The 21,977-nt window shown below is 43.7% G+C and overlaps 1 protein-coding gene across 2 annotated transcripts in view; it reads right to left on the reverse strand.

Annotated features, from left to right (window-relative positions):
• Positions 1–296: 296 nt before the first annotated feature.
• Positions 297–21,977, reverse strand: part of lmbrd1 (LMBR1 domain containing 1) — a 212,046-nt gene continuing 190,365 nt past the window's right edge. For both annotated transcript variants that reach the window (XM_055901726.1, XM_055901724.1), the window contains 2 exons: positions 2,619–2,710; positions 297–1,891 (listed from right to left, as the gene is read on the reverse strand). In XM_055901726.1, the coding sequence (XP_055757701.1) occupies positions 1,781–1,891; positions 2,619–2,710 (203 nt within the window). In that variant the 3' untranslated portion in view covers positions 297–1,780. The remainder of the gene's footprint in view (positions 1,892–2,618; positions 2,711–21,977) is intronic.

A 21,977-nucleotide genomic window follows, 5' to 3' on the forward strand; every position in this document is an offset into this window, starting at 1 on the left:
TTTTTATATATACTGTACTGAAGCCAGCTACATGCCATCTTGTAGGCTAATAATGACCACTGTGACAGATTAAATCAATGCACGGGTATCTAGTGCAGTGATGAAAGGTGCATGGTACACAAAATAAGATGGGCCAGCCTCTTTATTATCAACACTTTTAAAGAGGACACAATAAATATCACTAATGTCTAGTCATGGAAAAACAAATGGCAACGCCAACCCCAAGTTGAAGGTCCAAAGCAATCACTGAATTACCGTTAGAAAGTGATAGATTAACAACGTAAATACAGCAATAATCAATTCAGAATTCATATTTTATTCCAAATTCATAAAGTAAATTGACATGGTGATCAGTAGTCAAGTGATATTATGCTCAGTTCATGTTAAGATAACTTTACAGCAAATCAATCCATCAACGCAATAACAGTTAGTCAAGTTAAGCCCGACCAAACACTACCAAAATCAGGGATAAGAGAATATAGATTTTAACTCAGCAATGTGCATTATCAATATGGTATCAAATACATTTCCATATTTGTTGCTGTAAGTTAACATGCTGAATGTGCTAAGTTAGTAATCTTAAAAATAATAAATCTGTTAAAGGCTTAAATAAACATTTATCCAGCCATATATTACAGAAATGTACATGACAACAAAAATGTGCTGAGTTAAAATAAGAAACAAAGTAAGCCCGGAATATGTTTCCCCGACAACATCTTCTCAGGATCCAAAACATCCAGTATGACAGGGTGACGGTCGTTTAATAACCCACCGTTTGGTTATCAGCCAAGGATCTTTCTTAGGGTGACGGTCGTTTAATAACCCACCGTTTGGTTATCAGCCAAGGATCTTTCTTAGGGTGACGGTCGTTTAATAACCCACCGTTTGGTTATCAGCCAAGGATCTTTCTTAGGGTTGCAAAATGTTGGTAACAAATTACCTGTTTTTAATGTCTTTTTAATTTGAAGATTCCCAGAATAGTGAGGGAAATAAGCAGGAAATTCAGAATCCTCTCATTTTGGAAAAGATACCAGAATTTTGCAACACTAAATCTTTCTTTTTGGAAACATAAACACATGGAATTGGTGGAGGTTACATTTTAAACAACAGGCACATACCCATAGTAATACAAAGAGGGTTGCATCTCAAAATGGCACACTATTCCCTATATAGTGCACTACTTTTGACCAGGGTCCAATAGGGTTTTGGTCAAAAGAAGTGCACTATATATGAAATAGGGTGCCATTTGGGATGCAAACAGGGTTTACATACTGCTTTGAGAAAAGACACCTGACTGAACAAAAAACAAAAAGTTGCCCTAATAGAAAAAAGCAACCTCACAATAACTCTCTCCTGTTATAATAACTCAGTATCAACACAACGGTGTGTAATATGAACCGATCTCAGGCAGAACCAGAAAACAAAAGTTCAAATTCATGTTTTACTGCATTGTATGAACAATCCAAATGTCAAATTATTATGTTATTATTATTATGTTACAGCAAACCAGATGTAACAGAAACCAATCCGGTTTAAATGTCTGCTGGTCCATGCAGGTAGCAGACCTGGGTCATATTCATTAGGGCACACTGTTTAAAATAATTTCAAATACTTAAATTGTATTTGATTAAGCTTGCCTTTTGCAGGTGAACTCATAGAAAAGTCCAGAACATGCAAACCCGCCCACCCGGCACTCCCAGGCAGACTTAAGCAAATGCTCAAAAGTATTTAAAAGACTTCAAATAGTATTTGAACCCAGCTCTGGCAGGCTGTGGTCTTGTCAGTGGACGTATTCGTCTTCACTCATGTCAGAGTCGTCTGCCTCCACCTCTCCTTCGATCACTGATTTCTTCCCCTTACAACATGACACCAACAGGCCGATGAGGAAAACCTACAGGTGGAAAACATGGAACGTATGGAAATAAGTCATGGGCCATCTCTCAATACCCATACTAGCGTACTATAAAAATAGTATGTGAAAAAATAAAGTTTTAAAGTAAGTGAAATTTAGAAAATAGTATTCTTAGTGCTTCATCTAATATGTGATTGCATATACTCCAACCATTCGTTCATTTTGGTACAACAGGTCAATTTATCTGATTATCAGCTGTCGTCAAACACGTGAGTCAGGAAAGACCGGTGAATTCTACTAGATCAAATGCCAAAATGACTATGCAGATTAATTAAACGAGTACGCAGATTAATTAAATGAGTGAGCAGATTAAATAAATGAGTACGCAGATTAAGTAAATGAGTACGCAGATTAAGTAAACGAGTACGCAGATTAAGTAAATGAGTACACAGATTAAGTAAACGAGTACGCAGATTAAGTAAATGAGTACACAGATTAAGTAAATGAGTATGCAGTTTAAGTAAATGAGTACACGGTTTAAGTAAATGAGTACACGGTTTAAGTAGGACGCTAGTATGGGGGTCATCTTTAATGTACAATTTTTTTTATCAATCAATCAATGAATTGCAGCTGTTATTCTAGCAGACTCCGCAGTACTCAGTAAATCTGATCTACCTTTACACTATAAATTGCACTTATAGTTATACTATCGTTGATATTTTTGCAAGAACATTGTCAATCAAATCTTTCAGTTTCCAACACCTACCCCGATAAACACCCAGTTACCAAAGTAGTAGATGGTACTGAAGAACCAGAACTTGTGGAGGAAAAGGTACGATCTCGTCACTGTGCATTCGTCTGAAAAAGTGAGAAGACAAAAAAATAGAACATAATTGAGTATTTGCTAACACTGCATTAGTTCGACATCAAGAGATAATCTTAGTTCTCTAAACTTAGTTTAGACTTCAAGTGTTGTGTGTTTGGAACGACAAATGTATATTAAATGACACAAAAACAAACATATGTATATTTGTATGTTTCAACAGCACAACATGGCCAGCCTTAAGAGTTCACTGAAGTCACTATGGCTGCGTTTACACGGGCAGCCCAATTCTGATCGTTTTTTCAATAATTGGTCTTTTGACCAATCAGATCAGGTCTTTTGAGCAAACAATCAGAATTGGCTTGCCTGTATAAATCCAGCCATTATGACTTTAAAATGTTAAAGGATCTTATTCTGGGAGCAATTAGCGGCATTATACTAACTAGTAGTGACCCAACACTGCCACCATTACAAGGTAGCCCCAAGAGACGCCTCCGACATTAATTACAGGCCCTGCAGCATCTGTTTGATCCATGATGTTAATGCAACAGTTAATGGGATGTAAGTAGGAGCCATTATCAACCAAATGCAGTAAAAAGACCAGTCAGAACAGAAATGAACATCCTAATGGTTGTCATTGAGATTGATATCGTAATGGTTGTAGGTTTCAGAGTACCTTCTTATGCTTTTAGAAAGCAAAGTAACACCAAAAGCAAGGACATAGGAAAATAAGAATCTAGCATCCTACTGCATGGATTTTAGACTACCATCATACATTCCATTAACTGTTGCATTGTAAGTAAAGCTGAGTGCTTAAACCAAAGAACAGAAATGCATGTATTTAGCATACTAATGCTTTTAGTACCTTCTTATGAGTCAGAAAGGTGTTGGACATTATAACTCCAAAAGCAGGGAAGGGAGATAAACAGCAGAACTTGGTGTGAATCCAGCATCCTAATGCATTTATATTAGACTACCTTCTTATGTATGAGTCAGTGTGTGAGGGGTTGGAGAACTGGCAAAGTAACAACTAACTACACTGTGTCCACGGGCGATATTCTCCATCCAAGGCGAGGCAGATGGAACAGGTTTGAGTAAATTAAGTTTACATCAAGTGTCACTGGGAGGTTAAGATGAAGCAGTGTGATTGGACCCTGTAAAATGATTTTGGGGGGGGTGGGGTGGAACATCTTCAGGCCATTATTATATTTGAATATCTTTGCTTTTAGTCAATGTTATTATTCTAGTTATGAGTTTACTTAAAATGAGAGTTCCTCACGACAGTATGTAACAATGTATTCCATGAAATGGGAACACGGAGGTATTGACTTTTAGGTTTTGTTTTCCACGTTGAAGAAACGTTGTAAGATACAACAGGGTGAGTTGGAAGGTTTCACCTGTCAAGGAAAGTCCAGAAGAAACACAGAGTGAGTTGGAAGGTTTCACCTGTCAAGGAAAGTCCAGAAGAAACACAGAGTGGCAGCGTGTGTACGATTAAGTGTGACAAAGCAATCACTTGCAGTGTGGTCAGGTGCCACAAAGAGGGACTTAGGGAAATTGCAGTTGGCTCAGAACAGGGCAGCATGGCTGCCACTTAAAAGTACACGGAGAGCTAACATTAATAATATGCATGTCAATCTCTCCTGGCTCAAAGTGGAGGAGAGATTGACTTCATCACTACTTATTTTTGTGAGAAGTGTTGACAAGTTGAATGTACCAAGGTGTCCGTCTAAACAACGAGCACACAGCTCAGACACCCATTCATACCCCACAAGACATGCCACCAGAGGATTATTCACAGTCCCCAAGTCCAGAACAGACTATGGGAGGTGCACAGTAATACATAGAACCATGACTACATGGAACTCTATTCCACATCAGGTAACTGATGCAAGCAGCAGAATCACCTTATGGAACAGCAGGGACTGTGAAGAAACACACACAAAAGTACAGACACACACATACATTGTAATATTGTTGTATGGTGGTATTAAACATTGTGCATTGTAGATATGTTGTGGTGTAATAATGTCATATGATGTACTGTTTTATATTTTGTTATATATGTAATGTAAGTGCCGTAATGTGTTTGAACCCCAGGAAGAGTAGCTGCTGCCTTGGCAGGAACTAATGGGGATCCATAATAAACCCCAGGAAGAGTAGCCACTGCCTTGGCAGGAACTAATGGGGATCCACAATAAACCCCAGGAAGAGTAGCCGCTGCCTTGTCAGGAACTAATGGGGATCCATTTTAAACCCCAGGAAGAGTAGCTGCTGCCTTGGCAGGAACTTATAGGGATCCATAATAAACCCCAGGAAGAGTAGCTGCTGCCTTGGCAGGAACTAATGGGGATCCATAATAAACCCCAGGAAGAGTAGCTGCTGCCTTGGTAGGAACTACTGAGGATCCATAATAAACCCCAGGAAGAGTAGCTGCTGCCTTGGCAGGAACACATAGGGATCCATAATAAACCCCAGGAAGAGTAGCTGCTGCCTAGGCAGGAACTAATAGGGATCCATAATAAACCCCAGGAAGAGTAGCCGCTGCCTTGGCAGGAACTAATAGGGATACATAATAAACCCCAGGAAGGGCAGCTGCTGCCTTGACAGGAACGAATGGGGATCCATAATAAACCCCAGGAAGAGTAGCTGCTGCCTTGGCAGGAACTAATAGGGATCCATAATAAACCCCAGGAAGAGTAGCTGCTGCCTTGGTTGGAACTACTGAGGATCCATAATAAACCCCAGGAAGAGTAGCTGCTGGCTTGGCAGGAACTAATAGAGATCCATAATAAACCCCAGGAAGAGTAGCTGCTGCCTTGGTAGGAGCTAATGGGGATCCCTAATAAATACAAATACTTGCATGCAACTGTGTAACTAACGATGGCCCTGTCTTCACTTAAGACTACAATCTGGGATCTGAGAATCTGTTCAATGGTCATTCCAATTGTTGATATGCACCTATTGATTCTTAATTATTATTTTTTTAAATAAAATGAATTCCTTATGAATTTGCGAAGGGTTACATTTCCCTAGCCCATCCTTTAGCTGTATACCAAAACAAGTAGCAGGGCTACCGTTATGTTGTTTTTCAAATCCAAGAATGGAACTTTAAGTGTCCCTGTCCTGACTGATGTGCCTTAGAGGGGCTGTTAACGCCGTAGAGGGGCTAACTGTGTCACGGTAACTAAAAAAGACTACAACTTCTTGTAAAGTAGAAAGCTGTGTCACTGTGGATAGGGCTGATCCCTGGATAACTTCCAATGTGAAGTCACAGTCGACAGAATCTTAAACACCACTCATATGTCATAATGTACTGCAGACCTACACATAATAAACTCAGCAAAAAAGAAACGTCCTCTCACTGTCAACTGCATTTATTTTCAGCAAACTTAACATGTGTAAATATTTGTATGAACATAACAAGATTCAACAACTGAGACATAAACTGAACAAGTTCCACAGACATGTGACTAACAGAAATGGAATAATGTGTCCCTGAACAAAGGGGGGGTCAAAATCAAAAGTAACAGTCAGTATCTGGTGTGGCCACCAGCTGCATTAAGTACTGCAGTGCATCTCCTCCTCATGGACTGCACCAGATTTGCCACTTCTTGCTGTGAGATGTTACCTCACTCTTCCACCAAGGCACCTGCAAGTTCCCGGACATTTCTGGGGGGAATGGCCATAGCCCTCACCCTCCGATTCAACAGGTCCCAGACGTGCTCAATGGGATTGAGATCCAGGCTCTTCGCTGGCAATGGCAGAACACTGACAGTCCTGTCTTGCAGGAAATCACGCACAGAACGAGCAGTATGGCTGGTGGCATTGTCATCCTGGAGGGTCATGTCAAGCTGAGCCTGCAGGAAGGGTACTACATGAGGGAGGAGGATGTCTTACCTGTAACGCATAGCGGTGAGATTGCCTGCAATGACAACAAGCTCAGTCCGATGATGCTGTGACACACCACCCCAGACCATGACGGACCCTCCACCTCCAAATCGATCCCGCTCCAGAGTACATTCCTTCGACGATGAACGCGAATCCGACCATCACAACTGGTGAGACAAAACCGCAACTCAGTCAGTAAAGACCACTTTTTGCCAGTCCTGTCTGCTCCAGCGGTTTGTGCCCATAGGCGACGTTGTTGCCGGTGAAGTCTGGTGAGGACCTGCCTTACAACAGGCCTACAAGCCCTCAGTCCAGCCTCTCTCAGCCTATTGCGGACAGTCTGAGCACTGATGGAGGGATTGTGCGTTCCTGGTGTAACTCAGGCGGTTGTTGTTGCCATCTTGTATCTGTCCTGCAGGTGTGATGTTCGGATGTACCGATCCTGTGCAGGTGTTGTTACACGTGGTCTGCCACTGTGAGGACGATCAGCTGTCCGTCCCATCTCCCTGTAGCGCTGTCTTAGGCGTCTCACAGTGCGGACATTGCAATTTATTGCCCTGGCCACATCTGCAGTCCTCATGCCTCCTTGCAGCATGCCTAAGGCACGTTCACGCAGATGAGCAGGGACCCTGGGCATCTTTCTTTTGGTGTTTTTCAGAGTCAGTAGAAAGGCCTATTTAGTGTCCTAAATTAACTGTGACCTTAATTGCCCACCGTCTGTAAGCTGTTAGTGTCTTAACGACCGTTCCACAGGTGCATGTTCATTAATTGTTTATGGTTCATTGAACAAGCATGGGAAACAGTGTTTAAACCCTTTCCAATGAAGATCTGTGAAGTTATTTGGATTTTTTTGAATTTTCTTTGAAAGACAGGGTCCTAAAAAAGGGACGTTTCTCTTTTTGCTGAGTTTATGTGGTGTTATGTCATATGTACTGCAGCCTTGTATCTTAGCAACAACACATCTCATATGTACTGCAGGCTTGTATCTTAGCAACAACACATCTCATATGTACTGCAGGCTTGTATCTTAGCAACAACACATCTCATATGTACTGCAGGCTTGTATCTTAGCAACAACACATCTCATATGTACTGCAGGCTTGTATCTTAGCATCAACACATCTCATATGTAGTGTAAGTATCTACCTAATATAGGATATTTTAGTCACAGTTAATGTACTGTAAGCTTCCATCTATATAATGTGTTTTAAAGACAGAGAGGTGAGGGACTGGATGGCCATGCCAGCAACTGCTGCTGTTTTCTTTAGAATTTAAACAAATAAAAGAATGACTGACCTTTAAGGAAGAAAACCACAACTTTAACCAACACGTTAGAGAAACAGTTTGACTATCATATACTGTGTGGCACTAGAATCTGTCCAGGAGATTAAGGCGACTTCAAAGTGTCTGCAAAGACAACAAGATCCAAGTCACAGAAATCCTTTCTAAGGCACCACGAACCAACCATGCAACCCATCTGAGACTGTCACTGCAGCTCTAAAGAAGGTTGTTTATGTGTGTGTGTGTGTGCAGACAAGGAGAATCCTGGGTAATAGCTGCTCTCCAGTCGCCACAGTGCAACAAAAAAGAAAGTCAAGAAAAGAATAGCATTTGAAAAGAAGTGGGTAAACTGTGTAATTCACTTGTCTGCAGGGCTGGAGGGCTGAGGTATCCATGACAGGCTAAGGCTGTTGTCCAAATGGAACTCTAGTCCTTACATTCTAAACTACTTCTGATGAGAGCCCTATGGGCCTGGGTCATAAGTTGTGAACTATATAGTAAATACGGTGCAATTTGGGATAGAGCCTAAGAGAGTGGCCAGTAAGTTTCTCTATTCAGCTCTAAATGGAGAGGAGGAGAGGCAGAAAGGAAGAGGAGGAAAAAAGAGGAGAGAGAGGAGACAGAGAGATTGGCGGTCAGATTGCCCTTAGGCTTCGGAGTTTCCTATTCTGTCAGAGTTTGGGGAATCCCCAGTCTTACCTGTTGAGCCGGTCGCAGGGAGGGAAAGGTAGGGAGTTTACATGGATAAGAAGGAAATCAAAGGAGATGTGATGTAATAAATATATTGTAGGGACAGATACTGTTGGGCAGAGGAATGGGTAGATCTAAAGGAGAAGTACAAACAATGTGATTGGAAACAGGCTTTGCCAGTGACTTAAAAATAAACCTAACCCTGGAGAGAAAGCGTTCAACAAGGGTCAAGAGATGAGGATGGGATAACATTTGAGGTCCATTCTAAAAGCTGGAGATGCAATATAGGAATTAGACATTAAGCTAAATATGGTGAAATATTTGTTCAATACTGTGCTCGGTCCCTGACATAAAATAAAGAACATAAAATAAAGAAACCAGTGCTTGGAGCCTACTGAAGACGGATTAGCATGTGTTGTAGCAGTTAGCTACATGTGAAGTATTGTGTTGTAGCAGTTAGCTACGTGTGAAGTATTGTAATGTAGCAGTTAGCTACGTGTGAAGTATTGTATTGTAGCAGTTAGCTACGTTTGACGTATTGTATTGTAGCAGTTAGCTACGTGTGAAGTATTGTATTGTAGCAGTTAGCTACGTGTGAAGTATTGTATTGTAGCAGTTAGCTATGTGTGAAGTATTGTATTGTAGCAGTTAGCTATGTGTGAAGTATTGTAATGTAGCAGTTAACTATGTGTGAAGTATTGTATTGTAGCAGTTAGCTACGTTTGAAGTATTGTATTGTAGCAGTTAGCTACGTGTGAAGTACTGTAATGTAGCAGTTAGCTACGTGTGAAGTATTGTATTGTAGCAGTTAGCTACGTGTGAAGTATTGTATTGTAGCAGTTAGCTACGTGTGAAGTATTGTATTGCAGCAGTTAGCTAAGTGTGAAGTATTGTATTGTAGTAGTTAACTATGTATGAAGTATTGTATTTTAGTAGTTAGCTACGTGTGAAGTATTGTATTGTAGCAGTTAGCTACGTGTGAAGTATTGTATTGTAGCAGTTAGCTACGTGTGAAGTATTGTATTGTAGCAGTTAGCTACGTGTGAAGTATTGTATTGTAGCAGTTAGCTACGTGTGAAGTATTGTATTGTAGCAGTTAGCTACGTGTGAAGTATTGTATTGTAGCAGTTAGCTACGTGTGAAGTATTGTATTGTAGCAGTTAGCTACGTGTGAAGTATTGTATTGTAGCAGTTAGCTACGTGTGAAGTATTGTATTGTAGCAGTTAGCTACGTGTGAAGTATTGTATTGCAGCAGTTAGCTAAGTGTGAAGTATTGTATTGTAGTAGTTAACTATGTATGAAGTATTGTATTTTAGTAGTTAGCTATGTGTGAAGTATTGTAATGTAGCAGTTAACTATGTGTGAAGTATTGTATTGTAGCAGTTAGCTACGTTTGAAGTATTGTATTGTAGCAGTTAGCTACGTGTGAAGTACTGTAATGTAGCAGTTAGCTACGTGTGAAGTATTGTATTGTAGCAGTTAGCTACGTGTGAAGTATTGTATTGCAGCAGTTAGCTAAGTGTGAAGTATTGTATTGTAGTAGTTAACTATGTATGAAGTATTGTATTGTAGCAGTTAGCTACGTGTGAAGTACTGTATTGTAGTAGTTAACTATGTATGAAGTATTGTATTGTAGCAGTTAGCTACGTTTGAAGTATTGTATCGTAGCAGTTAGCTACATGTGAAGTACTGTAATGTAGCAGTTAGCTACGTGTGAAGTATTGTATTGTAGCAGTTAGCTACGTGTGAAGTATTGTATTGCAGCAGTTAGCTAAGTGTGAAGTATTGTATTGTAGCAGTTAGCTACGTGTGAAGTATTGTATTGCAGCAGTTAGCTAAGTGTGAAGTATTGTATTGTAGTAGTTAACTATGTATGAAGTATTGTATTACAGCAGTTAGTATTGGCATGTCTCCTTTAGTATGACTTATTGAGTAAATAGCAGGTGCTGTTATCTGGACCGTAAACACATGGTTGAGTGTGTGAGAGAGAGAGAGCCGAACACTGGAGGGAATTAAAATGACCAACCTTTGAAAGTGAAGCTCACTTTACTTAATCAGTTTGATTCTCACATTTCCCATTGATCATGGAAGCTTGTCACTTACGTAACTGGCCCAATTATTTGTGTGCGGTGATAAGGGAGGCCATCTACCACCACGGATATGTGATATGCTTTCCTATAACAATATCCACAAAGAAATACTGTGCATTCATCTTCTTGACTTTAGTGTTATTATTGTTCGACCATTTCAATAAGAGTCAGATTAACACAATAGGTCTGATAAAAATGTGAAAAAAGTGTAAATCATTAACATAGCAAGCACAATACAGATGTAAGTGGGAAAACTACTTAATCTCTTTACATACATAATCAACTCTGCTTCATAGCTATTAAAAAGGTCCTACGCCCTCAGAGAGGCCCTAGATTTCCCCACTGACGTTGGTAGAGACAGTCAGGATGACCCCACTGACGTTGTTAGAGACAGTCAGGATGACCCCACTGAGGTTGGTAGAGACAGTCTGGATGACACCACTGACATTGGTAGAGACAGTCAGGATGACCCCACTGGCGTTGGTAGAGACAGTCAGGATGACCCCACTGGCGTTGGTAGAGACAGTCAGGACGACCCCACTGACGTTGGTAGAGACAGTCAGGATGCCACCGCTGACGTTGGTAGAGACAGTCAGGATGCCACCGCTGACGTTGGTAGAGACAGTCAGGATGCCACCGCTGACGTTGGTAGAGACAGTCAGGATGACACCGCTGACGTTGGTAGAGACAGTCAGGATGACACCGCTGACGTTGGTAGAGACAGTCTGGATGACCCCACTGACGTTGGTAGAGACAATCAGGATGACCCCACTGACGTTGGTAGAGACAGTCAGGATGACCCCACTGGCGTTGGTAGAGACAGTCAGGATGACCCCACTGACGTTGGTAGAGACAGTCAGGACGACCCCACTGACGTTGGTAGAGACAGTCAGGATGACACCCCTGATGTTGGTAGAGACAGTCAGGATGACCCCACTGACGTTGGTAGAGACAGTCAGGATGACCCCACTGACGTTGGTAGAGACAGTCAGGATGACCCCACTGACGTTGTTAGAGGCGAGCTCAGGGAGGTAAATATGAACTTCCAATCCAATCCTCACTAAGATTTCTCCCAGAAGATGTGTAGTTATTGTCTACTGTGAGGGGTTTTTGTTAGCTAGTATCATCCTTGTAATTCATTAAACATCACTACTCATAGTTATTTTTATCAAAATCAAGCGAGCTTTTGTCCTTCTGCTCCACGGGAGGTTTCTGTCCTCCCTGAGCTCGCCTGAGCCTGACGTTTAATAATAATGATAATACTAATAATTAAAGCAGCATCTAAAATATAAAAATATAAAATACATCACCCAAGTATTACTTCTAAAAATGAACACAAAACAGATAATAAAAAAAAAGTTAAATACTTAAGTTGGATAGATAAAGGCTAAATGAATAATCCCATGGATAGAAATAGACTTAATCAGGCCAAATAAGACAAATCTAAAATAGGTACTTCATGTTGAAAGTCTGGATGACCCCACTGACGTTGGTAGAGACAGTCAGGACGACCCCACTGACGTTGGTAGAGACAGTCAGGATGACCCCACTGACGTTGGTAGAGACAGTCAGGATGACCCCACTGACGTTGGTAGAGACAGTCAGGATGACCCCACTGACGTTGGTAGAGACAGTCAGGATGCCATGGAGATGGAGGAGTGTTGTCTGGCTATGTTATGGAGCCATCTGGGGTATTGTGACTGGCCCCGCTGAGCTGCTCCTATCACACTGTTACCTCATACTGCTGCTTCACACTGATCTAGAATCAGGTTCCCCCTCTTTATTCATTATGATTTAAAGGCTATACTGATCCCAGATCAGCACTCCTCCTTTCAGATACTGTGAATAAGGGCCCAGGCATGCGGAGCTGCTCCTATCACACTGATCTCAGACCAGGCATGGGGTTCTGGTAGTGGTTGGTACCGACAGACTGACAGACACTGGGCCGACTCCATCAGGTTATTTTTTAAACCAAAACGTCCCCTATATTGTTTCTAATTAGGGATATTTACAAATGGAAAACATTCCTTAACGTTTAAACTACAATTTTATTATCACAAATTCCATGTGAATTCACAATGCAGCTGTGCTGCTAACAGCAACGGTTTGGGTCTCATGGTGTGTCCCTTTCAGACGGTGAAGCACTGCACCTTTACCAACATCACTGTGCCTCAATTCCACCTCGCTAAGCTGGCATTTCCGTCTCCTTTAACTTGTCAAAGTATTGTCATACTGTTGCTTGCCTTTCTCTGCCATTTCTCCAACTGTTAACGACCTATTAATCGAGTAGACTCCCAAATAATTGATTCCTCGACTACTTGCACGTCAACTTCCAATTCTGAGAGTCAAGATTCGATTCCGCTAGAAATCTACTCCTGAGATTCAGTATTTTTGGAACGGAGGACACTGATTAGTTGCCGTACTTCCGAGAACACAAACTTAACGAGGGCCATAGCAACGAGCTAGCGAGGGACGAAGAGAGAAGGGAGGGCAGGTGAGCCACCAGGCAGACAGTCAGAACCGTGTACTAGGCCTATCTATCAGTATAGGCAGGTCAGCCACCAGACAGACAGTCAGAACCGTGTACTAGGCCTATCTATCAGTATAGGCAGGTCAGCCACCAGACAGGCAGTCAGAACCGTGCACTAGGCCTATCTATCAGTATAGGCAGGTCAGCCACCAGACAGACAGTCAGAACCGTGCACTAGGTCTATCTATCAGTATAGGCAGGTCAGCCACCAGACAGGCAGTCAGAACCGTGCACTAGGCCTATCTATCAGTATAGGCAGGTCAGCCACCAGACAGACAGTCAGAACCGTGCACTAGGTCTATCTATCAGTATAGGCAGGTCAGCCACCAGACAGACAGTCAGAACCGTGCACTAGGCCTATCTATCAGTATAGGCAGGTCAGCCATCAGACAGACAGTCAGAACCGTGCACTAGGCCTATCTATCAGTATAGGCAGGTCAGCCACCAGACATCCTATCTATCGGCAATCAAAAGCTGTATCTCACAATGCAATGTCTCGTAATTTCTTGGCTTGCAAGGTCTCGCAACTTCAGTAAAGCAGGGCCTATCATCAATGAATAGGCTAGGACATTCTACAAGCAACCGACCGAAGGCATCTGGCATCATTAGCAAATAAAAAGAGCAGGCGAGTGAGTGTGGGAGTGGGAGTGGGAGTGGGAGTGGGAGAGAGAGAGAAGGCAGAATATGGTAATATGTATGTCGCAATGTTTTTAACTTGCATGCCTCGCAAATTCACCAAAGTTCGCCTCTTCCTCTCTGGTTTTATTTAAATGACAACTTTCCCCAGGCCTTTATAGACTATCATCTAGTTAGGCTTTAACACAGAAAATAATAGGTTTCCCCAGGACTTTATAGACTATCGTCTAGTTAGGCTTTAACACCAGAAAGTAATAGGTTTCCCCAGGCCTTTATAGACTATCGTCTAGTTAGGCTATAACACCAGAAAGTAATAGGTTTCCCCAGGCCTTTATAGACTATCGTCTAGTTAGGCTTTAACACCAGAAAGTAATAGGTTTCCCCAGGCCTTTATAGACTATCGTCTAGTTAGGCTATAACACCAGAAAGTAATAGGTTTCCCCAGGCCTTTATAGACTATCATCTAGTTAGGCTTCGGCCTCCACCACTTCCCCTCTCTCTTTGTCCTCCACCACCTTCCATCTCTCTTTGTCCTGCACCACCTTCCATCTCTCTTTGTCCTGCACCACCTTCCATCTCTCTTTGTCCTCCACCACCTTCCATCTCTCTTTGTCCACCACCACCTTCCATCTCTCTTTGTCCTGCACCACCTTCCATCTCTCTTTGTCCTGCACCACCTTCCATCTCTCTTTGTCCTGCACCACCTTCCATCTCTCTTTGTCCTGCACCACCTTCCATCTCTCTTTGTCCTGCACCACCTTCCATCTCTCTTTGTCCTGCACCACCTTCCATCTCTCTTTGTCCTGCACCACCTTCCCTCTCCTCTCCCACTCTCCTCCCTTTGTCATATATCCCCCTCCTCTTCTCCCTCTCTATTTTCCTCCCACTCCCCCCCTTTCTCCTCCTCAGCCACCTCTTCTCCCGGTTATTTTTCCTCCACCACTTCGGCCATCTGCAGCACCCCAGCTGCCCTTCTGAATTACAGGGCTCAGAGTCTCCGCCTCCACAGATGGCTCTCTACAGTGGTCTGCCTAAACAAATTACTGTGTACACCCCTGACCCACTTCACCTTGAAATACACCTCTACTGTTCCAGGTCCCTCTGTGTGTGTGTCTGTGTGTGTGTGTGTCTGTGTCTGTGTGTGTGTGTGTGTGTGTGTGTGTGTGTGTGTGTGTGTGTGTGTGTGTGTGTGTGTGTGTGTGTGTGTTGAGAGAGAGGAAGGTGAGAGCTGGCTGGCTTCTCTTACATGATACATTATGGTAGCTTTTATACACACACATAGCCAAGTAGATCTATAAGGGGATCACAGTCTTTCCCACAGTACTAACAAGGACACTGTTTCCCACAGTACTAACAAGGACACTATTTCCCACAGTACTAACAAGGACACTATTTCCCACAGTACTAACAAGGACACTATTTCCCACAGTACTAACAAGGACACTATTTCCCACAGTACTAACAAGGACACTATTTCCCACAGTACTAACAAGGACACTGTTTCCCACAGTACTAACAAGGACACTGTTTCCCACAGTACTGACAAGGACACTATTTCCCACAGTACTAACAAGGACACTATTTCCCACAGTACTAACAAGGACACTGTTTCCCACAGTACTAACAAGGACACTATTTCCCACAGTACTAACAAGGACACTATTTCCCACAGTACTAACAAGGACACTATTTCCCACAGTACTAACAAGGACACTATTTCCCACAGTAGTAACAAGGACACTATTTCCAGCGTTCAAGGTTTCCTCCATTTTGAATTCCTTTCTCCTCCATCAGAACACACACTAGTCCTGGATATGATACAGTACTCTACTAGACAAGACTTCCTGGGCCCAAGAGAGTGTCCCTCCCTCCCTCCCTCCCTAGTTAAAAGCTTTCATAGCTTCACAAGGTTCAACAACAAAATTGACCGCGGAAGTGCTCTACTAATCTGTTTTTGAAAATTGTGAGTGAATCTTTCTGAGAAATCTCCAATGGTCACACCAAATGTGCTCTTCTAAATAAAAAGGGCCAGGAAGGAAGGAAAGTGACATTGAATTAAATAATTGAAAGAAAGTGCAGCATGTCTGGCCTGTTCAAGTCAAATAAGGAAGCGAGGGTGTGTGTGTGTGGCTTTCTCACCAGTCAGTTGCAATTAATAATAATAATAACTTTTCCTCAGACTAATGTGTCCAAAGGGTGAAATATATTCCTTGAAGTACGCTCCCCAGTAGACCTGGGTTCACTTGAAAAACTGTGAGAAATCTTTCAAACAATAGTAGTGTTGCTTAAGCCTGGAATGTCAGATGGGCGGGATTTGCATATTTACATATAACTATTCTATTGGTTCCATAGCGCCAGGCAAGGGCAATCATGCCCAGATAAAGAATCTGAAATGATTTCAAATAGTTTTTGAACCCAGGTCTGATGAGAACCGCTCCACTCCAAGAGTAATCAGTGTGAATGGTGAGATGTATTCCATGAAGTCCCCTCATCAGTCTACCTGATCAGAACTCCACTAGAGAACTGTCAGAGTCAGTCGGTCTGCACATCCCATCTCCATGGAGCACAGGCACACACAATCACACCCCATCTCCATGGAGCACGGGCACGCGCACACACAATCACACCCCATCTCCATGGAGCACAGGCACACACAATCACACCCCATCTCCATGGAGCACGGGCACACACAATCACACCCCATCTCCATGGAGCACAGGCACGCGCACACACAATCACACCCCATCTCCATCTCCATGGAGCACGGGCACGCACAATCACACCCCATCTCCATGGAGCACGGGCACACACAATCACACCCCATCTCCATGGAGCACGCCACACACAATCACACCCCATCTCCATGGAGCACGGGCACGCGCACACACAATCACACCCCATCTCCATGGAGCACGCCACACACAATCACACCCCATCTCCATGGAGCACGCCACACACAATCACACCCCATCTCCATGGAGCACGGGCACGCACAATCACACCCCATCTCCATGGAGCACGCGCACACACAATCACACCCCATCTCCATCTCCATGGAGCACAGGCACGCGCAATCACACCCCATCCCCATCTCCATGGAGCACGCGCACACACAATCACACCCCATCCCCATCTCCATAGAGCACAGGCACGCGCACACACAATCACACCCCATCTCCATGGAGCCCGGGCACGCGCACACACAATCACACCCCATCTCCATGGAGCACGGGCACGCGCACACACAATCACACCCCATCTCCATGGAGCACGGGCACGCGCACACAATCACACCCCATCTCCATGGAGCACGCCACACACAATCACACCCCATCTCCATGGAGCACAGGCACGCACACACACAATCACACCCCATCTCCGTGGAGCACAGGCACGCGCACACACAATCACACCCCATCTCCATCTCCATGGAGCACGGGCACGCACAATCACACCCCATCTCCATGGAGCACGGGCACACACAATCACACCCCATCTCCATGGAGCACGCCACACACAATCACACCCCATCTCCATGGAGCACAGGCACGCGCACACACAATCACACCCCATCTCCATGGAGCAGGGGCACACACAATCACACCCCATCTCAATGGAGCACGGGCACGCGCACACACAATCACACCCCATCTCCATGGAGCACGGGCACACACAATCACACCCCATCCCCATCTCCATGGAGCACAGGCACGCGGACACACAATCACACCCCATCTCCATCTCCATGGAGCACGGGCACGCACAATCACACCCCATCTCCATGGAGCACGCGCACACACAATCACACCCCATCCCCATCTCCATGGAGCACAGGCACGCGGACACACAATCACACCCCATCTCCATCTCCATGGAGCACGGGCACGCACAATCACACCCCATCTCCATGGAGCACGGGCACACACAATCACACCCCATCTCCATGGAGCACGGGCACACGCACACACAATCACACCCCATCTCCATGGAGCAGGGGCACACACAATCACACCCCATCTCCATGGAGCACGGGCACACGCACACACAATCACACCCCATCTCCATGGAGCAGGGGCACACACAATCACACCCCATCTCCATGGAGCACAGGCACGCGCACACACAATCACACCCCATCTCCATGGAGCACAGGCACACACAATCACACCCCATCTCCATGGAGCACAGGCACGCGCACACAATCACACCCCATCTCCATGGAACCATAAACAGACGGTGTGTTATTAATTGAATAAGTCCTTAATTATCTACTGGGTTTTAATACTGTGTGAGGTCATTATAAAGCGCGAGACTGCATACCAGACTGAGCCACACAAGACAGTAACCCTCCAGTCTGGACTGAGAGACAGACAAGAAGAGAGTAACCCTCCAGTCTGGACTAAGACAGACAAGAAGAGAGTAACCCTCCAGTCTGGACTGAGAGACAGACAAGAAGAGAGTAACCCTCCAGTCTGGACTGAGAGACAGACAAAACGAGAGTAACCCTCCAGTCTGGACTAAGACAGACAAGACGAGAGTAACCCTCCAGTCTGGACTGAGAGACAGACAAGAAGAGAGTAACCCTCCAGTCTGGACTGAGAGACAGACAAAACGAGAGTAACCCTCCAGTCTGGACTGAGAGACAGACAAGACGAGAGTAACCCTCCAGTCTGGACTGAGAGACAGACAAGATGAGAGTAACCCTCCAGTCTGGACTGAGAGACAGACAAGAAGAGAGTAACCCTCCAGTCTGGACTGGGAGACAGACAAGACGAGAGTAACCAACCAGTCTGGACTGGGAGACAGACAAGACGAGAGTAACCAACCAGTCTGGACTGAGAGACAGACAAGACGAGAGTAACCCTCCAGTCTGGACTGAGAGACAGACAAGAAGAGAGTAACCCTCCAGTCTGGACTGAGAGACAGACAAGACGAGAGTAACCCTCCAGTCTGGACTGGGAGACAGACAAGACGAGAGGAACCCTCCAGTCTGGACTGAGAGACAGACAAGAAGAGAGGAACCCTCCAGTCTGGACTGAGAGACAGACAAGAAGAGAGGAACCCTCCAGTCTGGACTGAGAGACAGACAAGAAGAGAGGAACCCTCCAGTCTGGACTGAGAGACACACGGCTTCATTGAGCACAGTCTCTTCTGCTCCATAGAAATGACTTCAGAGGAAGGTTTATGAAGAACAAATTAGGGAATGTATTCACAATGCATCTCAGAGTAGGAGCGCTGATGTAGGATCAGGTCCCCCCGTCCAGGTATCTGTATTCACAAAGCATCTCAGAGTAGGAGTGCTGATGTAGGATCAGGTACCCCCCGTCCAGGTATCTGTATTCACAAAGCATCTCAGAGTAGGAGTGCTCATGTAGGATCAGGTCCCCCCGTCCAGGTATCTGTATTCACAAAGCATCTCAGAGTAGGAGCGCTGATGTAGGATCAGGTCCCCCCGTCCAGGTATCTGTATTCAGAAAGCATCTCAGAGTAGGAGTGCTTATGTAGGATCAGGTCCCCCCGTCCAGGTATCTGTATTCACAAAGCATCTCAGAGTAGGAGTGCTGATGTAGGATCAGGTACCCCCCGTCCAGGTATCTGTATTCACAAAGCATCTCAGAGTAGGAGTGCTGATGTAGGATCAGGTCCCCCCCGTCCAGGTATCTGTATTCACAAAGCATCTCAGAGTAGGAGTGCTGATGTAGGATCAGGTCCCCCCGTCCAGGTATCTGTATTCACAAAGCATCTCAGAGTAGGAGTGCTGATGTAGGATCAGGTCCCCCCCGTCCAGGTAACTGTATTCATTATGATCTATAAGCTTAGACTGATCCTAGATCAGCACTCATACTCTGAGACATTGTTAATACAGAGCCAGGTTATGTGAAACAAGTAAGATTAGGGCTACATCACGAATGGCACCCTATTCCCTACATAGTGCACTACTTTTGAACAGAGCCCTATGTGCCGTGGTCAAGAGTAGTGCACTATGTTAGGACGAGGGTGCCATTTTGAGAATTCTAGGTACTGTAACAAGTGGCTCACCTAGCAGAACGCATTGTGGATGTGCAGAGGCCTTTATGCACTTCTAAAATATTCTACAGTATAAAAGGTTCTAGAATCTAAGGCTGTTATACAGGTACTATGAACTGTCATAAATGAGGTTCTAGAATCTAAGGCTGTTATACAGGTACTATGAACTGTCAAAAATTAGGTTCTAGAATCTAAGGCTGTTATACAGGTACTATGAAGTGTCATAAATTAGGTTCTAGAATCTAAGGCTGTTATACAGGTACTATGAACTGTCATAAATGAGGTTCTAGAATCTAAGGCTGTTATACAGGTAGTATGAACTGTTATAAATGAAGTTCTAGAATCTAAGGCTGTTATACAGGTACTATGAACTGTCATAAATGAGGTTCTAGAATCTAAGGCTGTTCTACAGGTACTATGAACTGTCATAAATGAGGTTCTAGAATCTAAGGCTGTTATACAGGTACTATGAACTGTCATAAATGAGGTTCTAGAATCTAAGGCTGTTATACAGGTATTATGAACTGTCATAAATGAGGTTCTAGAATCTAAGGCTGTTATACAGGTACTATGAACCGTCATAAATGAGGTTCTAGAATCTAAGTCTGTTATACAGGTACTATGAACTGTCATAAATGCTTATCACAAGTCCTTTACTACTCTACTGTATGTGTGAAGAAGAAGATAGCGTCCCCTTTGCGTCCCCTTTGACTTTGATGAAAAGGCGTTCCACTTTGGTTTCCTTTATTAACTCCAAAGTAATTCTTCCAGATATACAGATATACACTGTACTAGGCCAGGTATTCCCAAACTGGGTTACGCCAAATATACATGTGATTCACATTTATAATGTGAAAATGGTTAACTTTGTTAAAGCAAGGCCCCTGAACTCTTGTGTATTTTCTGCACTATGCAATGATATGGGCAGCGACCATGTAACTACTTTACAACATACAGAAGTGTGCTGGTTATCAAGGGGCAAAGTATTGACACATTTTTTAAAATTGAGTGCCGAGCTTAAAGTTTTCTTTAATAATTTTCACTTGTCTGACCGCTTGCATGATGACGAGTTTCTCACACGACTGGTCTATCTGGGTGATGTTTTTTCTCGCCTGAATGATCTGAATCTAGGATTACAGGGACTCTCCACAACTATATTCAAATCAACTCAAAGTTTATTTGTCACGTGCGCCGAATACAACAGTGAAATATTTACTTACAGGCTCTAACCAATAGTGCTGGGAAAAAAGGTATATGTGTGTGTGTGTGTGTGTAGGTAAGTAAAGAAATAAAACAACAGTAAAAAGACATTTGAAAATAAGAGTAGCAAGGCTATATACAGACACCTGTTAGTCAGGCTGATTGAGGTAGTATGTACATGTAGGTATGGTTAAAGTGACTATGCATATATGATGAACAGAGAGTAGCAGTAGCGTAAAAAGAGGTGTTGGTGGGTGCTGGGACACAATGCAGATAGCCCGGTTAGCCAATGTGCGGGAGCACTGGTTTGTCCGGCCAATTGAGGTAGTATGTACATGAATGTATAGTTAAAGTGACTATGCATATATGATAAACAGAGTAGCAGCAGCGTAAAAGAGGGGTTGGGGGGGGCACACAACGCAAATAGTCTGGGTAACCATTTGGTTACCTTTTCAGGAGTCTTATGGCTTGGGGGTAAATAGACAATGTCAAATGTGATATAGCAAAGCACCTGAGTGAGTTCGGAGCGTAATTACGCAGCTACTTTCCCGAAACAGATGACACAACAACTGGATTCGTTAACCCTTTCATGCCCTGCCTCCAGTCCTCTTACTGATATCTGAAAAAGAGAGCCTCGTCAAAATTGCAACAAGCGGTTCTGTGAAAATGTAATTTAAATTAGAAGCCCCTGCCAGATTTCTGGATTGGGCTGCGCTCAGTGTATCCTGCCTTGACAAATCGCACTGTTAAGACACTGATGCCCTTTGCACGTACCTATGTGAGAGTGGATTCTCAGCCCTCACTAGCATAAAAACTTACACAGACTGTATGTGGAAAATTATTTAAGACAGAGAGTCTCTAATAAAACCAAACATTGCAGAGTTATGTGCATCCTTTCAAGCATACCCTTCTCATTCACCTGTGGTAAGTTATTCACAATTTTCTATGAACAAATA

The sequence above is a fragment of the Salvelinus fontinalis genome, chromosome 37 (assembly GCF_029448725.1).
Source record: "Salvelinus fontinalis isolate EN_2023a chromosome 37, ASM2944872v1, whole genome shotgun sequence".
NCBI lineage: Eukaryota > Metazoa > Chordata > Actinopteri > Salmoniformes > Salmonidae > Salvelinus > Salvelinus fontinalis.